Source organism: Mus pahari, chromosome 14 (assembly GCF_900095145.1).
Source record: "Mus pahari chromosome 14, PAHARI_EIJ_v1.1, whole genome shotgun sequence".
Lineage (NCBI taxonomy): Eukaryota > Metazoa > Chordata > Mammalia > Rodentia > Muridae > Mus > Mus pahari.
The window spans coordinates 67,943,418-67,962,772 of NC_034603.1; the positions used below are offsets into that span (position 1 = coordinate 67,943,418).

General features: G+C 47.1%; 1 protein-coding gene across 2 annotated transcripts in view; it reads right to left on the reverse strand.

The window, feature by feature from the left end:
- Positions 1-19,355, reverse strand: part of Acly (ATP citrate lyase) — a 53,078-nt gene that overhangs the window by 3,993 nt on the left and 29,730 nt on the right. For both annotated transcript variants that reach the window (XM_021214022.1, XM_021214021.1), the window contains 10 exons: positions 18,922-19,090; positions 16,644-16,748; positions 14,825-15,021; positions 14,461-14,542; positions 13,386-13,496; positions 6,021-6,148; positions 4,978-5,071; positions 3,169-3,323; positions 1,200-1,350; positions 881-1,024 (listed from right to left, as the gene is read on the reverse strand). In XM_021214022.1, coding sequence (XP_021069681.1) covers positions 881-1,024; positions 1,200-1,350; positions 3,169-3,323; positions 4,978-5,071; positions 6,021-6,148; positions 13,386-13,496; positions 14,461-14,542; positions 14,825-15,021; positions 16,644-16,748; positions 18,922-19,090 — 1,336 coding nt within the window. The remainder of the gene's footprint in view (positions 1-880; positions 1,025-1,199; positions 1,351-3,168; positions 3,324-4,977; positions 5,072-6,020; positions 6,149-13,385; positions 13,497-14,460; positions 14,543-14,824; positions 15,022-16,643; positions 16,749-18,921; positions 19,091-19,355) is intronic.

The window sequence follows — 19,355 nt, forward strand, 5'->3', positions numbered from 1 at the left end:
GAGTGAGATGACTTAGACATACTCCAAATCCTACCACTGGTGACCTAAAGGACATGCTCTCGGGGCATCCACATGACTGTCACCCTGAACCGTTTTAAATACTGTCTTTCCCTATGGGTCTACCTCAATCGAGTTTGCCTTAATATTACTACTTTTCTGAACGAGTATGCCAAGTCTAACTGTCTGACTTGCCTTAACCAGTGCAATACGAGCAAAGGGCCAGAGATGGATCAGCAGGTTAAGGCACCTGCCACCAAGCCTGACAACCCGAGTTCTACCCACATGGAGGAAGGAAAGAACTGACTCCAACAGTTGGCCTTTGACCATCTGCAGTCCTCCCCCACCCCCAACCCTACAAGTCCAGTACTGCTTAGCTTGAATGACAGAACAGCCATGGCTAACCATTGACGGACACGGTATGGCTGCTGAGGGTCACTCAGATCTGTGTGACAGGAAGTGCAGTCTTGTAGAACGTAATTGATGCTTCTCCCTGATCTTTCTCCTACAAGGTCGTTTGGATAACTGAAGCTGAATGACCTGAGAAAGAACCCCGAGGGCCATCAGTCTCTAGCGTGACTGGGAGTCACCTTGCCTTTGGCGTCTGTCTATAGAGCCAGAGCTCTGCATACCGGGAGTCAAGAGTGTGACTGTTTCTTACTCTTTTTTGAAAGTCTGTGTTTTGTCTGCACATATGTGTGTGCACCACCTGTTTGCTGGTGCCCAGAATCCAGAAGAGGGTTTTACAGTTACAGTTGTAAGCTGCCATGTGGGTGCTGGGAACTAAACACATGTCCTCTTTAAGAGCTGCATGCACTCTCAACTGTGATGCCATGGCTCCAGGCCTCCTATCGCCACTCATTCCACAGATGCCTCAGTTTACCGATTTTACTCGATGGCCGATGCCCATGATCAGCTTCCCCTCCTTCTTCATCTTGTTGACGAACTCCATGGGGATGATGCCGCTGTCAAAGGCTTTACTGAACATCTTCGCTGCGGCATCCAAGGCACCCCCAAACCGGTCTCCCTGTAGGAGAGACAGAGTCACAGTGCTGAGGAGGATGACTTTCCCAGCCCTGCAAACCATCCCGGATGCCCTGAGCAGCATCTGGCCTGGGGCTTTTACCCTGGGCTCCTAGGAGCCTGCTGCGTTTAGACAGCATGATTCTAGAGCTGCCGCCGCCCAGGAAGGCCAGACTTACAATGGTGAGCAGCCCTGAGGTGAGGCTGGAGACCAGGTCCTTCCCAGCCCGGGCACAGATGATGGTGTTATGGGCCCCAGAGACGGCTGGCCCGTGATCAGCCGTGACCATCAGACACATCTCAATGAACTGGCAGGAATACTTGGGCAACCTAAGGAGGGCACACAGAGGCGCAGTTAGAACAAAGTCCAGGAGCTACAATGACAAGGACACACTTTCCTTTGGAGCCTGATACTACCACCAATTCCAAGCCAAACCCTTCGTGATGCCTGTGCAAGGCTGTAGTTATTTAACGCTGTAGAGCATGTTACTAACCACGGAGCCATCCTTCCAGCCCATAAAAGGTTTCTGAATGTCCAAAGATCAAAAGTTAACTCAAAATCAAATTGTAGTGAATCTGCAGTGTCCATGTCACACCACGTGACTTTACAGCCTTAGTTATGTATACATAATATACACACCCTGATGCAAACATGCTGTCCTACTGTGCAACACCAATAAATGCTGCCTCAAACATCTTGGCTCTGACTTGAGGTGGTGAAACATTATGAACTGCAATTTTCACTACACATAACAAAATTTTTCTTCTCTTAAGGGACATATACATGGGGCTGGAGAGATGGCCCAGTGGTTCAGAGCATTGGCTGGTCTTCCAGAGGATCCAGATTCAATTCCCAGCACCCACATGGCACCTCACAACTGTCTGTAACTCCAGTTCCAGGGGATCCAATACCCTCACACAGACAACAGACAGACACTCAGGAAAAAAACACCAAAAACTTAAAATAATAAACAAGTAAACAGGGGCTGGTGAGATGGCTCAGTGTGTAAGAGCACCCGACTGCTCTTCCGAAGGTCCGGAGTTCAAATCCTAGCAACCACATGGTGGCTCACAATCTTTTCGGGAGTGTCTGAAGACAGCTACAGTATACTTACATATAATAAATAAATAAATAAAGATTAAAAAAAATAAAAAAATAAACAAGTAAACAAACAAGATTCTTAAAAACAAAAAACAAACCAAAAAACAAAAAACAAACCCTGTCTCCACAAAAAAACCAAAAACTCTGAAAATCAGCTGAGCGGTGGTGGCACACGCCTTTGACCCCAGCATGTGTGAAGCAGAGGGAGACTGATCGCTGGGTTTGAGGCCAGCCTGGTCTACAAATTGACGCCCTGCCTCAAAAAAATAATGGGGAAAAAAAGTGGATGAAAGGGGTCCCCTGTCACCAAAGATGCTTTGGTGGTCAGCATGAGTTTCTTTCTGTAACAGGATTTGGCCTATAATTGTGACGACGTCTCTTTCCAAGTGCCTGCTACCAGAAAGGAGCTGTGGCCCTGCCCCATACATCCTACAGTGTTCAATCTCCTCGCTATAATCAAGAGCAATGTCTGGAGACTGGGGGCTGGAGGGTGTGGGGGAGAACCCAGAGAAACCTATACACTACACTGTCCAGGAAAGGCCTAGGGCGTGGCCGCTGCATCTCTATAGGCAAAGGAGGAGAGAAGCCAAGGCTCTCACGTGGAGATTCGTCAGTGCTGTGGAACTGCACGCCTGCGGCCTTGTGGGACTGTCAGCCTCACGAAAGGCTAACCCTGAGAATGAGGGAGGGAAAGTGCGAGCACCTACAGTTCAGCCTGCTGAGAGGAAACTGCCAAGGGGAATCAGTCTGGGACTTCACGCAGCTCTAGCAGCCCCACTGGCTAAGTTCACACCTGTCCAGACCACCCCACCCCACCCCCTGCTGACCCAGAGGTCACCATACTGTCTGTCCCATTTCTTTAAATGTTCCCAAGACTTCCCCTGAGGCCACTCCTTTTCATTCTCTTGGTTTACAGTGACCTTTCTGTCGGCCTGTGGCCAAATGACGGTGACACTTTTCAGTCTGCCCACCCCAGCTTCTGAGTCAGGGGCAAGCTATGGGCTCTAAGCCCAGTGCCCTATATCACCCCTGTCCATGTGTCTCACCTTCTCTGGAACCAGAGGAGACCGAGGACACCACCGATGCCCATCTCCTCCTTGAAGACCTCAGTGATGGGCATGCCCGCATAAATGAGCTCCTGCCCTCGCTCGTCACAGATGCTGGTCATGAACGAGGCAGGTTTTCGGATCAAACCCAGCTCCTAGGCAGACACGAGGACAGAGGGTTATGGTGGCCAGCAGAGGACTTTTTTTTCCCCCAAGACAGACAGCTAGCTGTGTGTGCTCTCAGGAATGCCTTGGCCACTCTGATGGCCAAGCAGTAAATACCCAGACCAACTCTTCTCAAGAAGTGGAGGTTAGCAAGGCACAGAGGTGCACACCTTTAACTGAGAGAGAGGGGCAGGCGATCACTGAGTCTGAGGACAGCCAAGGCTACACAGAGAAATCAAACAAAACAACAACAAGAACAACAACAAAAGAAGAAAAAAGGAAAAGAAAGGGGGAAAAAAAAAAAGAGGTCGAGGCCAGGATACTAGAGTACATCTCTCAGGTCAACACTGAGGCAGAGGCTGGTGGATCACGGGCTCTACACACCAAGTTTGAGGCCCACCAAGACTACTTAGCAAGCCTGCCATAGTGTGCCTTTTACTTAGTGGACCTGACTCTTTTTTGTTTGTTTGTTTGTTTGTTTCAAGACAAGGTTTCTCTGTGTAGCTCTGGCTGTCCTGGAACTCACTCTGTAGACCAGGCTGGCCTTGAACTCAGAAATCCACCTGCCTCTGCCTCCCAAGTGCTGGGATTAAAGGCGTGGGCCACCACCGCCCGGCGGACCTGACTCTTAAATGTCTGTCCATGTACAATTTAGTTAAATCCTTTTAACTGCTATGTGATACATCATCATAATTATCGTCTGATAATCTCCCATGATAAACACTAACTAAACAAAAAATTTAAATATATTCCTTCCTTTGTATGTTCTAGGAAAGCATTCCTTAGAAGTAGCTTTCTAAGCCGGGCAGTGTGGCACTTGTCTTTAATTCCAGCACTCAGAAAGCCAAGGCAGGTGGATCTTCGTGAGTTCAAGGTCAGCCTGATCTACAGAGTGAGTTCCAGGACAGCCAGGGCTACGGCAGAGAGTCCCTGTTTTAAAAAAAAACCAAAAAAAGGAAGAAGGAAGAAGAAAGGACAGAGGAGAGAAGGAGGAGGAAGGAAGAAAAAAGGGAAGAAGGTAAGGGGAAGAGGAAGAAAAAGGAGAAGAAGGAGGGAAGAGGGAGGAAGAAAGAAGGAAGAAGAAAAGGAAGAGGAGGAGGAAGAAGAAGTAGCATGTCCATGAACCTCTGATCCTCCTGCCTCTACTTCCCTAGTGCTGACTGTCAGCCACTAAAAACTGGCTCCTTCCAACATCAGATGTGGGTGGGCTGTGTTGCCCATTCTGTCACCTGACCTAAAAATCAAACCAGGGACAATTCTAGTATACAGTGCATGGGACCCAAGAGTTAATCAGAGAGGTTTCTAAGTAGCTGGAAGTCAAACCACCTTAAAAGTCACCAATCCAGCCAGCTGCGATGGCACACACCTTTAATCCTGGCCCTTGGGAGGATCTGAGTTTGAGGCCAGCCTGGTCTAGTAAGATCTAGGACAGCCAGGGCTACTTGTAAGATCCTGCCTCCAGAAAACACCAACTAAGAGCTAGGCATGGGGGCAGAAGCTGTAATCCCAGCACTCGGGCAGCAGAGGCAGACAATCTCTGCGTTTTATTCATAGCAAGTTTTAGACTGTAGAGAGCATGTTTTCAAGACAAATGAACAAAAACCCCAAACCCACCTTCACCCTCCAGATACCCACGACACTTACTCTGGCCCAAGAGTAGTCCATGGGCACTGTTGGAGGTGGCACTTCCTGGGCAGGTACAATGGCTCCTTTGGCCACCAGATCTTCATACACAGACCTGGGAGGGAAGGGGAGACAGGAGACACTATGGTTTCTATAAACATTCTCTTTCTAGGCTTTATCCCAAACACTGTAGGCGTCTTCAGCTGTCAGCTCCCTACTCCTACCAGCTGGATCCCAAGAACTAAATGAAAACAAACTCTAGCCCAGGATGTCCTTGCCCCCACCCCGTTAGCTCCCCTTCACTGGAGGAGGCTTCGTGGGAAGCTGAATGTGAGAACCATGGGAAGAGACGAGAGTAGCCAAGGCAGATTCAGGAAGTCGAAATAGAAAAAAATAAATGCCTAATAACTCTTATCAACCAGAAGTGATACATGATACTCCAAATGACACTTTTTGTTTATTTGTTTGTTTGTTTGAGACAGGGTTTCTCTGTGTGCTTCTGGCTGTTCTAGAACTCATTCTGTAGACCAGGCTGTCCTGGAACTCACACAGATCCGCCTGTCTTTGCCTCCCAAGTGGGATTAAAGGTGTGTGTCACCACTGCCTGGCTAAGATGACGCTTTCTAAACACATCCAAGCCCATGTCTCTTTTTTGTTTTTTTCGAGACAGCGTTTCTCTGTGTAGCTCTGGCTGTCTTGGAACTCACTCTGTAGATCAGGCTGGCCTCGAACTCAGAAATTCACCTGCCTCTGCCTCCCAAGTGCTGGGATTAAAATCGTGCACCACCACTGCCCAGCAGCCCGTGTCTCTTTAACGGCCACCAACACCAGCTAAGCCAGTGGCTTCGGAAACCAGGCAAGGTTTAACACCAGCCTCATTGGCCTTGACCTGATACTTTTACAACTAAAATAAAACAAAAGTCAGGAAAAAGACAGTTTTCCCTGTAGTACATCAGAACAAATGAACAGCTAGGGGTACCCGCCCCCCTCCCCATGTTAGGGGGGCTGCTGTCCTCAGGAGGGATCAGGAAAGGTGGGGAGACCACATCCTGCCCACTCCTTACTGAATGATTTCTCCAAGCTCATCGAAGCTTCGGGGCACAAACACTCCTGCTTCCTTCAAGGCCTGGTTCTTGGCTACTGCGGTTTCAGAAGCCTGGTTGGCACAAGCTCCAGCATGGCCAAATTGGACCTGGAAAGCAAAGAACAGCAACTTTACCAGACTGGTCAGGTCTCCAGGAAAGAGAGGAAATCCTGGGAAACATTAGTACTGACCACAGGCTGGCCTGTGCCCAAGGCTTCACACGCTTTCCTTGATCTAAGCCTTTGTATGCTAACTGAATAGGTAGGAGAGGCGACCCCCGTTATCACAGGTGTGGCACCTGAGGTAGGGAGAAGTTACCTTCTCCAAGGTGACATACATATTGTACAGTAAGGAGAGATACAAAGCTGTCAATCCAACTTCAAGATCACTCTCTTCTCATGAGTCATGTTTGATAACCCTGCGGCCAGTGTAGAGGGATGGAAGGGAGTTTAGCTCTCAGCAACAAGCAAAGAATAGTTAGTTATGCCCTGAAGTCCAAGAGAGTTCAAATGAAAGCAAACATCTCAAGCTGTTCAAAAAGTCAGCGTTTACATCACGAGGCTTACATCTCTATAGCAACAACCAGTAACTGCTGCTTCTTTCTGACCATGGGTTGGAACAAGGTGTATATCCAATGAAACAGGAACATGGGGGAAGAGAAAAGCCCATCAAATAGTTTACTGGGGGTGGTGAGATGGCTCAGTGGCAAAAAGTGCCTGCCACCAAGCATGACAATTGTGAAAAGGACAGACTCCTACATATTGTCCTCTGACCCTCAAATGTATCACAAGGTCACATGCTTGCACTCTAAATATAATAAAAAATTTTTTAAAGAGTTAGGTGGGAGTCAAGCAGTTGGGGAAATAAATGAATCGACCTCTGACTTAGGATGGGACCCAGCAAGCAATCGTACTAGCATCTCATCTGAGTGATCAGTGCTTCCCACCACCAAGTGCTTTCTAAAAGCTCCACTCACAGGATGCTCTGTCTGCTGCCTACTCGTGTTTCCTCAAGGACTGAGTGACTACCCACAACCACAAGGTAGTATGTGGAAGCATTTGAACCTGGGCGATTTTGGTCCCAGCCTGCGTTCTTGCAGATTTAAATGAACAAAAGAGAATCAGTAACATGCTTTGCAGAAAGGTTAATAATGACTTCTCTGCGCTCAGAAACTCCCTCTACGAAGCTCAGCAGATACTTCATAGTGGATCCCTTTTGCTAAGCTGCTCAGGCTGACCTCTGAATTCCTGGCCTCAAGCAATTCTCCTGCCTCAGCAACATGTGTAGGTCACCATACCTGACCAAACAAAACTTTAAACTCTGGGATTTCTCAATAATAGGCAGCATTTTCCTGACTTAAAGCAGCCCTGTCTCTCTGGTGGGCTGGGTGATTGCCTTGAGGGCCTGTGTTCTGAGAACCACACTTGTAGAAGTGCCACTTTATAAGGCCTATCTTGAATTCTCCACTTTTTAAATGTATCTGACTATTTAACCTATATGTGTACATATGCACAATGTGTATGTAGTGGCCAGAAGAGGGCAGCATGTCCCCTGAAACGAGCTACAGAGGACTATGTGTGCTGTCCTGTAGAGAGGTGTTGGGAATTGAACCTGGGCCCTCTGGAAGAACAACCAGTGTTATCTCTGCAGCCCCAGTTTCCATCTCTCAAATATTTCTTCAGTAACTGCCTTCAGTGTGCCAATTAATGGGCATTTCTCACTCTCCTCTCTCTGAAATTAAGAGAGTGACCTACTCAAGGATTCAAGATCAACTGCTTACTCAGACAGTTACTATACTAGCTGATAATCCTTGCAGTGCCATACAACAATCTAAGTTACTTTGTTTGTTTGTTTGTTTTTTTGAGACAGGGTTTCTCTGTATAGCCTTGGCTGTCCTGGAACTCACTTTGTAGACCAGGCTGGCCTCGAACTCAGAAATCCTCCTGCCTCTGCCTCCCGAGTGCTGGGATCAAAGGCGTACACCATCACGCCCGGCTTCTAAATCACTTTTAAGCTGGGTGGTGATGCAGACCTTCAATCCCAGCACTCGGAGGCAGGTGGATCTATGAATTAGGGCCAGCCTGATCTACCGAGTACCCAGATAGTCAGGGCACACAGAGAAACTGACGTGAAAACAACAACAAAAGTAAAAATAAACAAATAAATAGACTCAAGTCTTAAAAAAAAAATTACCTTTAAAATTTAACACATTTCAATGTCCTGTGCTCCCCATGAATAATGGGTAGTGCCAGCAAGACATAAAAAGCAAGGTGCTGAACCCTTGGATGGATCCTTGGCATAGTTGGGTAGGAAGACAGAAGGAAAAGCAGGCACAGAAAGTGTGGAGGAGTGTAGGGGTGACCTTCCCTTTCATCGGATGAAGGTGTGTCCCTGTATTTCCAAATGTGGACGGCTGGGCAGAGAGCTAGCAGGACTTTGGTACTGTCTTTCTATCACCTGCCTAAAAGAGCAAGCCACGCAGTTCTCAGTGCCCGAAGGCACCTAGGAGATGGATCAGGTGCTGCCTTGCTGCTGATTGGCTCGGACTAAAAATGTGGCATTTTGTAAAATAAAGAGCTGATGGCCCAGAATGGTGGATGCCAGGTTAAGTTAGCTAGTGGAGAGAATGCCCCAGTGTGATAGTTTGTATATGCTAGGCCTAGGGAGTGGCACTATTAGAAGGTGTGGCCTTGTTGGAGTAGGTGTGGGCTTTAAGACCCTCATCCTAGCAGCCTGGAAGTCAGTCTTCCTCTAGCAGCCTTCAGATGAAGATGTTCAACTCTCAGCTCCTCCTGTACTATGCCTGCCTGCATGCTGCCATGCTCCCACCGTGATGATAATGGACTGAACTTCTGAACCTGTAAGTTGGCCCCAATTAAATGCTGTTCTTTATAAGACTTGCCTTGGTCATGGTGTCTGCTCACAGCAGTAAAACCCTAAGACAAAAGTTGGTATCAGGGGTGTTACTGTGGTAGGCCTGACCATGCTTTTGTTTGGAAGAATGTGGAATTTGGGACTTTGGATTTGGAAAGCCATGGGAGGCTTTAACTGGGGCTTACTGGGCCATCCTAGTAGGAATATGGAAGGCTTTGTTACTGAGAGTGATTTGAACTGTGCGGACCTGGTCCAAGAGGGTTCAGTGAAGAATTTCAGTGTGTGGCCTAGAGACTGTTTTTGTGGTATTTTGGTGAAAAAATGTGGCTATTTTTTACCCTTGTCTTAGGTCCCACCCAGCTAAATTTAGGTTCAGGCATGGTAGCACAGGCCTTTAATCCCCAGAGGCAAAGACAAGCAGATCTCTGAGTTCAAGGCCATCTAGAACAGAGTAAGATCTAGGTGAAGAAAACCTTAAATCCACACCTTTAATCTCAGTGCTTAGGAGACAGGCATGCAGATATCTGGGTTCAAAGTCAGTCTAAGGAGCAAGTTCCAGGACAGCCAAGCTTACACAGTGATGGAATTAGAGAACAGAAAGCTAGTGATAATGTAATAGATCAAGGGGGCCATGTTCCAGCCCCAGCAAACAGCAGAACTCGGCAACTTTGGTCCTGTGGCTCTGGCTTTAGAGTCCAGAATGGAAGGAACTACTGGGACAATTGATGCTGGTTAGCTGGAGCTAAGAAATTAGCGGTGCTTAAGAAGAGACCAGCATCACTGAGGTAAAATCTTCTGGGAAGTGTTTTCTGAGAGCACAAAGAAGCTGTGTTCCAGAGATAGCCAAGGTTGTATGTACCTCATGCTGCAGCTGGACTTGGTGACCTGAGTCACCCAGGTGGTGTGGTATGGGTTTTGAAGGCACAAAGGGGTCATGAAGAGCAGCTGAGGCTTGGCACTGTGAGAGGCTAGGGAAGATTACTGGTGAAGGTGCAGCCTCAGTGGCAGTTGATAGCCCAGGACTAAAGCAGTGGCAGTTGATAGCCCAGGACTAAAGGGGTCATACAAAGAAGTTGAGGCCTGACATCATGAAGGGAGCCTATGAGAGGTTATTGGTGAAGCCTAGTTGCAGCAGAAGACAACAGTGTATTGGAGATGCCAGTACCATGGGATGATCACCAAGAACAGCAGCAGCAGTGGAGTTGATCTACCTGAGCTTACAGTGCTACAAAGAGCAAAGCTAGAGAAGTGACAACAGCCTGTTGGAGGAGCCCAGAAGATCATGTGTATCCCAGACTTTGGAACAAGAACCTGTAACACTGAAGTTGCCTTGGTGCCTTCAAGGTGTTCAAGATGCCAGAGCAGTGGGATACCTGCAGAGGAAAGGTGCTAACAGGGAGTGGAACCAGACCAGGACAAAGAAGTTTGTTGCAGTCAACAAAGATAAAAAAAGGAGTTGGAGATCTGAAGACCGCTTTGACATCAGAACTAGAGATGCAGAGTCTGGAGTTTGCCCAGCTGGTTTCCTGTCTTGCTTTGGGAATTACAGTTAAGGGATTGGATGAACCTGAGAAGAGACTCTGAACTTTTAACACTGTTGAGACTGCTATAGCCAGGGAGTGGGCACACACGTTTAATCCCAGCACTTGGGAGGCAGAGTTTCAGTTCGAGGCCAGCCTGGTCTACAGAGTGAGTTCCAGGACAGCCAGGGCTACACAGAGAAACCCTGTCATGAAGAAAAGAGAGAGAGAGAGAGAGAGAGAGAGAGAGAGAGAGAGAGAGAGAGAGAGAGAGAGAGCTATAAACTATTGGGGCTTTGAAAGTTGGACTAATGCTGTGTTTAAGTATGGCCCCAACAGACTCCTATTCGGGCCAGGGAGTGGAATGTGATGATTTGTACGTGCTAGGTACTCTTAGAAGGTATGATAGGTGTGTCACAGTGGGTGTGGGCTTTAAGGCTCTCATCCTAGCTGCCTAGAGGCCACTATTCTGCTAGCAGTCTTCAGGTGAAGATGTGGAACTCCCAGCTCCTCCTGAACCTTGCCTGCCTGGATGCTGCCATGCTCCCTCCTTGTGAGCAGTCACCATTACCAAGGCAAGTCTTTTTTTTTTTTTTTTTAAAAGATTTATTTATTTATTATATGTAAGTACACTGTAGCTGTCTTCAGACATGCCAGTAGAGGGTGTGAAATATCATTACAGATGGTTGTGAGCCACCATGAGGTTGCTGGGATTTAAACTCAGGGCCTTCGGAAGAGTAGCCAGTGCTCTTAACTACTGAGCCATCTCTCCAGCCCCAAGGCAAATCTTATAAAGGTCAACATTTAACTTCATGCAGGACTCAAAAGAGGACCCCAAATAGAAGAGTGGATCCCCCATCCCCCTTTACTCGCTTGGGAGAAAAAAATGCCACACATTTCACGTTTATAAAACGAATCATGGGCTGGAGAGATGGCTCAGAGGTTAACAGCACTGTCTATTCCTCCAGAGGTACTAAGTTCAATTTCTAGCAACCACATGGTGGCTCACAACCATCTATAATGAGGTGTGGTGCCCTCTCCTGGATTGCAGGCATAAATGCAGGAAGACCTCTGTATACATAATAAATAAATCTAAAATAAATAAATAAATAAAATGAATCGTATTTGAAGTTTTCATAATACCCTGCCCTTGAGTTCCTTTTATAGTGAATAATATCTCCATCACGCACAGGCTTGCCTGGTTTTCCAGTGCATACTTATATATGATGACTGTATCCTCCCAGTACAGATACACATGAGCTTCTCCTACCAATGCATACAAGGCTACTTCTTCTTTGTTTTTTTTTTTTTTAAAGATTTATTTATTTATTATATGTAAGTACACTGTAGCTGTCTTCAGACACGCCAGAAGAGGGAGTCAGATCTTGTTAAGGATGGTTATGAGCCACCATGTGGTTGCTGGGATTTGAACTCCGGACCTTCAGAAGAGCAGTCAGTGCTCCTACCCACTGAGCCATCTCACCAGCCCCACAAGGCTACTTCTATCTTTCAGTATTACAGTGTTACAGGGCCTGTCCTACCCACATCCCCTTGAAGCATCTTTGCATTCCTGTTCGTAGGATACACAGGAATGGAGCTGATCCTTCAGAGACCTGCAACTCCAACAGCCACTTTAAGTTTATAGGTAGAGAGCATCACTGTGGGCTAGGGATGTAGTTTAGTGGTAAAGCATTTGCCAGCACTTGAGACCTTGGTTCAATTATCCCCCTCCACAACAGCAGCACTGCTGTAGGAAACTTAGAAGCCAAACCTGCTCTATGCACACACCATCAAGGAACCCACAGGCTGTTCCATACTGCTGATGAATGAACTGATTAGCAAATTGCTTTGTTTTGCTTCCTTGAGACAGGGGTCTCACTATGAAGCCCTGCCTGTCCTGGAACCCACTGTGTAAAGGCTGGCCTCGAACTCAAAGAAACCTGTCTGTCTTTGCCTTCTGAGTGCTGGGACTGAAGGCATGCCACCACACTTGGCTTGACAGATCATTTTTATCCTGCATTTGATTTCTGTCATGTGACTGGCCATCTTCCCAACAGAGGATAGTTTTTTGTTTTTTTTTTTTTGTTAAGGTTTTGTTTTGTTTTTAAAAGATTTATTTTATGTATATGAGTACACTGTAGCTGTCTTTAGACACACCAGAAGAGGGCATCAGTCCCATTACAAATGGTTGTGAGCCACCATGTGGTTGCTGGGATTTGAACTCAGGACCTTTAGAAAGGCAGTCAGCGCTCTTAACTGCTGAGTCATCTCTCCAGCCCCAGAGGATAGTTTTAAGCTGGAACCTTGAACACTTAAGTCTGGTTCTGCAACTCAGAAGCTCAGCAAACATCTATCAGCCCAGGCTCATCCTGCCCCTGTCTCAGCCCTCTAAGAGCTGGATTTACAAGCACACCACCACTCAGCTATGTGGCAAGGTCACCTTTACTTCTGGGATGCCACAGTGTAAGTGTGCAAGTCAGAGAACCACCTGTGGGAGGAGTTAGTTCTCTTGTTCCACTGTGTAGATTCAGGGAACCGAACTCAGGTGGTCAAACTAATGGCTGCACCTTTATCCATTTGGTCACCTCACACGCTCAGGATGTCAACTTAGTACAGCAGGAACAGTTCTCTCTCCGCTATCTCCCACGGGGCTTCCCTAATCTGACCTCCCAGGCTAAGAAGCCATATCCTCTTCCTCCTTATGCTCCCTTGAGTCAGAACTCAGTGTCTCATCTCAGCCTTCACCTGCTGGTGAATGTGCATAGGGAGAGTCTAGGTGAGATAAATTCCTGGCAGGCAGAACTTGGGCTCGGCTTTGTAGTCACAAAACAAGCTGCACAGGCTTACTGAGGGAATTAGTGGCTGACGGGGATGATGTCAGTACGGTTCAGCTCAGACAGCCATTTCTGCAACCTCATTTCCTACTCAACGACAGCTGGTCCCACTCATACCTCGGAGGAGAACATGGTGGCACAGGTCCCGATACACCAGCAGACCACTGGCTTGGTGAGGCGGCCCTCCTTGATGCCCCTGCAGATCTTGTATTCCTCTGTGCCCCCTATCTGCAAAGGAATGGGAAAAAAGCCCCACACATTGGTGGAAGCTGCTTCAAGCTTTCCTAGGATCAGCCCTATAACAGGAAAAACTGCGCACGTGACACATGGACAATAAGAAAAAAAGAACCCCACAAAACCACAACAACCCCATGAAATAAAAGTTGGCTGCAAAATCAGAGGACACAAACTTGGCGAAGTAACAGGTAGTGAGTTTAATTTCTACCCGGAAGATTCATCCTAAGTATATAGGAATTACGAAGGGATACTAAGTGTCTTAAGGCCGTTTGTTCCTGGGTATCCCTTTCTAATCCACAGTATGTGATGATGCAGGGTTAGAGCCTCTCCCAGAAGAACAAGTAAGGAATGGCCTTATAGAACTCTCCTGGAGCCTTAAAAAAAATAAAAATAAAAAGGAGGCCCTCCCAGGGGCTGGGGAGATGGCTCAGCAGCAGTGCTCAGCACTTGCTACTCTTCTAGAAGACTGGCCTTAAAAAAAAAAAAAAAAAAAAAAAAAAAAAGACTGGCCTTCAGTTCTTAGCACCCAAATGGTGGATCACACACACACCTATGAGTCCATCTCCAGGAGACTGGCCCCTCAATGACTGCTGCAGGCAGGAGGCATAGACACACGCAGTGTATGTGGTGCACAGACACACAAAGGCAAAAACCACGCATATACATGAGATTCTTTTAAAAATGAAAATTGTAACAGAAGCTGGCCTCACTGTTCCAGCCATCTTTCCCAGCGGGTGGAGACCATGATCAAAGGGAAGACAGTCCCTCCTTCACCACTGCTTACTGTCAACAGAGCAAACTCTCAGCCCCAGAATGTTACCGGCTGTACCACCAGGACGATCGCTTTAAGGTGTACAGTGCCAGGGGGCTCGAATTCTTAAAAACGCAAACCCTAGACTACGTTTATCATCAAAAGGAGACCCTTCCCCCCAAAACAACAATAGCAACAACTTACCTCCCCAAGAACTACGATCATCTTGACCCCTGGAGTGTCCTGGTAGCGCAGCACGTGATCCATGAATGTGGACCCAGGGTACCTGTAGAGAGCAGGGAATACAGAGGATTAGGAGACAGCGTGGGGAGGTGCAGGAGCATGTGAGAAGCACCCCACTGTACACCCAGATTGCTCATGGGTGTGAGGTCTATGCAGATTCAGAAGCTCAAGGCTAATGGAAATAGGTGGGAGGGGGGCAGTAAGAGCAGTTCCCCCCAACAGACTTACACAACTTTACTAGGGCCTCAGGGTTTGGGCAGTAAGTAACACACCATGCATGCTGCCTGGCTAGCTAACTCCACTGTAGAAGATTCCCAGCTCCTACCTGTCCCCGCCGATGGCCACACCCTCATAGACACCATCTGTGGTCCGAGAGATGATGTTATTGAGTTCGTTAGACATGCCTCCTGAACGTGAGACGTAGGCCACGCTGCCTGGGCGGTACAGTTTGGAGGCCAGGATGTTGTCCAGCATCCCACCAGTATTCCCGATCTTAAAGCATCCAGGCTTGATGCCCCCAACCTTCAGAGGCAGAAACAGCAGGTAAGGCGAACCAGGGTGCAGGCAGAACAACAAAACCCTACCTTACCCTGTGGCCCTGTGCCCTGTCCAAAGCAGGGAGAAGCAGCTGGAAGAAGAATTACACCTGCCCATGAAGAACCTCTTAGTCGGCAGATCTAACATTATGTCCTCTCCCTTACATCAGACGTTACAACACCCAGCAAAGAGGTGCCACACAGCTGGGCTTCTCTATGTACAATGACATCTTGCTTATAACACAAACGATCCTTTACTCATTGCAAAACTCCTAGTTTTAGGGATGGTAACTCAGCATCCCTACCCAGCATGTATGAGGCTCTCAGAGAGTCCCTAGCACCAGGGTGGAGAAAAAAGAACCCTAGCTCCTACTATTTTTTTTTTTGAGACAGTATCACACTATGCAACCCTAGTTAGCCTGAAAATCATTATGGAGACTACCCTTGAATGAAAAGAGATCTTGCCAGAGCTGGTGAGATGGCTCAGTGGGTCCTAGAATTTCAAAGTAATGAAACAACAGAGTTCCAGAATCATAAATAAATGAAAATTAGATCAACTATAAGAAGCTAGAAATCGGGCTGGTGAGATGGCTCAGTGGGTAAGAGCACCTGACTGCTCTTCCAAAGGTCCAGAGTTCAAATACCAGCAACCATATGGTGGCTCATAACCATCTGTAACAAGATCTGACTCCCTCTTCTGGACTGTCTGAAGACAGCTACAGTGTACTTACATATAATAAATAAATAAATCTTTAAATACAAAAAAAAAAAAAAAAAAAAAGAAAAAAGAAAAAGAAAAGAGACCTGCCTGCATCTGGCTCCAAGCACTGAAATGAAAGATGTTACTACCACCACCACACAAAGCCTTAGCTTCAAATTTTTATTTAAATTTATTTTTGTTTTATGACTCTTGGGTATTTTTGCTCATTTTGTGTGTGTGTACTATCTGCCAAGTCCAGACGACAGCAGATTCTCTGGACTGGGGTTACAGAGGTTGTGAGCTGCCATCTAGGTGCTGGAAACAGAGCCTGAGTTCTCCACAAGAGCAACAAGCGCTCTTAAACACCCAGCCATCTCTCCAGCCCCAGCTTCAATGTTTATACAACAATTAAATTAAAACAAACAGAACAATTTCTTCTAATGTGAAGTTCTGAGTAGAAAATAAACCCCCAGATAGCTTTTTAATTTGGCGTATAGTTAATGGAATATTTAAACACTACGTGATAGTTGCATTTAAGGATAAAAGCATTAAAAACAACAAATATCACCCATTAACCCCTTGTAACTATGAAGGGCATAAGACTATGACAAGGGACCTTTATAAGCCAGGGGGCCGGGAGGCTGGCGATGGCTCAGTGGTTAAGAGTTCAGTGAGTTTCATAATAGCTAGGCATTGTCCTCTGATAACCCCAGCACTGAAGGAGGCAGAGGTAGTAAGGTCACTTAGGGCTTGCAGGCTTCTGGTCTAATCAATAAACTATAAAAGCCCCAGGTTCAGGGAGAGACCCTGCCTCAAAGGAATATGATGGAGAGTAACAGAGACTCCTTGACATCCACTCTGGCTTCATACACACACACACACACACACACACACACACACACACTCACCGTGGCTGGCCCAATGATGGTCACTCCCTTCTGGTCAGCCTTCTTGATGAGCTTCCGTGTGAGGGCCTCAGGGATGCCTTCTGCTATGATGGCTATGGTCCGGATCTAGAGGATTAACATTTCAAATTAACATTGAGCTTGTGAACATTTCACCTTTGACAGACAATGAGGCCCTCCTGCTAAGCCCAGTGTCCCCAGCCAGGTTTCAGGGACAAAGTAAGGTGAAGAGAATGTACCTTCTCCCTCCCACAGGCCCTGATCATTTCAAACTTCTCTCAGGAGAGACATGGGGTCAGCGAGATGGCTCTGCCAAGCCTGAGGACCTGAGTTTGATGCCCAGGGCAAATATGATAGAAGGAGGAACTGCCTCCTGAATGTTGTCCTCTGATCTCCACAAGCACCACACACACACACACACACACACACACACACACACACACACACACACACAGTAGAAGACATTGAAACAAACCTCCATTGGTCAGTGTCACACAGATTCAGTGCATGAGCAGAGGCAAATGCTTCCAAGTTTTTGCTAGTCTGCAGCTATGCTCTCACCTAAACCCTCAGACTCAACTGTACCCTACCTGCCTTCCCCCCCAAGTACTCAGCGAGTCTTCTCTCCGTCCCTACAGGCTGTAGCCAGGGCACAACAGAAACAAGCTGTTCCCATACTTGCCTAGACTGGGATAGAGGAACTGAAGATCTAAGACCATCTCTCTTTGGCTCTGGGCCAGTCTGTGAAGGGTCCCAAGATCACAGTTTAGGTTGTGGGTCTTGTGGTCTGTACCAGGTTTTCAGTGTGTAAGTATCCGCATGCACAAAACATAAATGAAAGCACTGGCTGTTTTCATAAAACCTTATTTGTGGAAACAGGTGGGGGCTACCATTTTGCCCTGGGAGGTTTTTGCCAAAGTCTGCTCCAGTCTGAAAAAGCAGCTCATCTAAACAGCAGAACTAGTTATGTTCCTCAATCATTAACTGGATCAGACAATAAAAAACAAACAAACAAACAAAACCACTGGTCTCTAGCAGGCTTTTACAAATCACTAACAAAAGGCAAATATTGCAACAGAAAAGGGGAAAGGAGGAATAGGACCCAGGGCACAAATGGCCAGGCAGAGTTTCTCAAAGTTAGTTTTAGTTAACGTCCAAAGACATGCAGAGTATACATAACACTAATTCATTACACAGTTGCTTGGTGTTGGCAAGTAGAAACTGGAGCTGGCAAACACCTTTAATGCCAGCGTTCTGAGAACAGAGACAGGTGGACCTCTGAGTTCCAGGCCAGCCTGGGCTAGATGACGAGACCAGTCTCAAAAGAAAACAAAACTGGAATTCCTACTAATGGGAGTTTAGATCATGAACACTCTGGAAGCCTGGATGTGTTATAAGTTTCCAAGTGTTCATTCTGATGTAGCAGTTCAATTTCTAGACAACTGTGCCAGGGTGATCTGATGGTTTGTATATGCTTGGCCCATGGAATGTGGCACTATTGGGAAGTGTGACATTATTGGGGGAAGTGTGTCACTGTAGGGGGGGGGGTTGAGGTCTCTATGCAAAAAGACCCTCCTCCTGACTGCCTTCCTCCAGCCCCATGTCTGCATGGACGCTGCCCTGTTTCCCACCATGGTGATAATGGACTGAACCTCAGAATTTGTAAGCCTTTCTAAGAGTTGCCTTGGTCATGGTGTCTCTTCACAGCAGTGGAAACTAAGACAGGTGAAGATTAGGAATACGTGCAGATGTTAATCCAAGACACTTCTGACAAGACTGGGAAGAACAAGAGTGATGTTGCCAACCTACTGGTCAGAACGAGGTGTGGGGTAGGTATGTTGAAACCTGGTGTCCATGTTGCTGAGAAAAGAAATTTGGAAGTATCCACCTGTTTTTTATTCTGTCCTGAAATAAGTACATAATACCCTGTAAGAAAGTGTTTTGGTGGGGTGGTGCTGGGGATAGAACTAAAGACCTTATATTCATAGGCAAGGACTTTGCCATTGAACAATACTTAGCTCAAAACAGAACTTTTGAGTCTGGTTCAAGCCAGTCTGGGAGGGAATGAGCTGGAACTGATTTCCGGATAACCCAGCGAGGCAGCCACTGCTCACTCTGAACTCTTAACCCACTCTGAGAAGCACCTGTGTGTCCAAGTACTTTCACCCAAACCCTAGGTTCTCCCAATTCCCAAGTCCTCGGTCACAAGTGGTCGTGACTGTAAATTCCACTCAGGAGCTCTCTCTGATTCCCACCTAGTTATCCCAGGTCCAGGTTCTACCTGTGCATAGTTCATGGTCTCCATGGTACTGTCATAAGCGGATCGCAGAGACGCAAAATTGATCAGTACGTCCACCTCCGGGTGCTTCTTCATGGCGTCAGCCATGTTCTTGAAGACAGGGATCAGTATTTCCTTGTGTCCCCAGTAAAACTTCTGCTTGTGATCCCCACTGCAAGAAAGCAGAGCGAGAGTAAGAACACCCTCAACCCATCAGCTCTGGGGAGGGGAGACTGAACGGAGGAACTTCTTCAAGAACAGCAAGATCCCCTAAAAGTTCCCATCCAAGGGGAAAGGGGTCCCCAGGAACATGGACTGTCCCAATCCCTGGGATGGGTAGATCCCTCCACTGCAAAGATGGGAGGCTGACTCCCAAGCTTCATCTAAAGGTGAGAATCCCACTTAGCCACTTCCAGACTCCCTGCCTTGGGGTGACT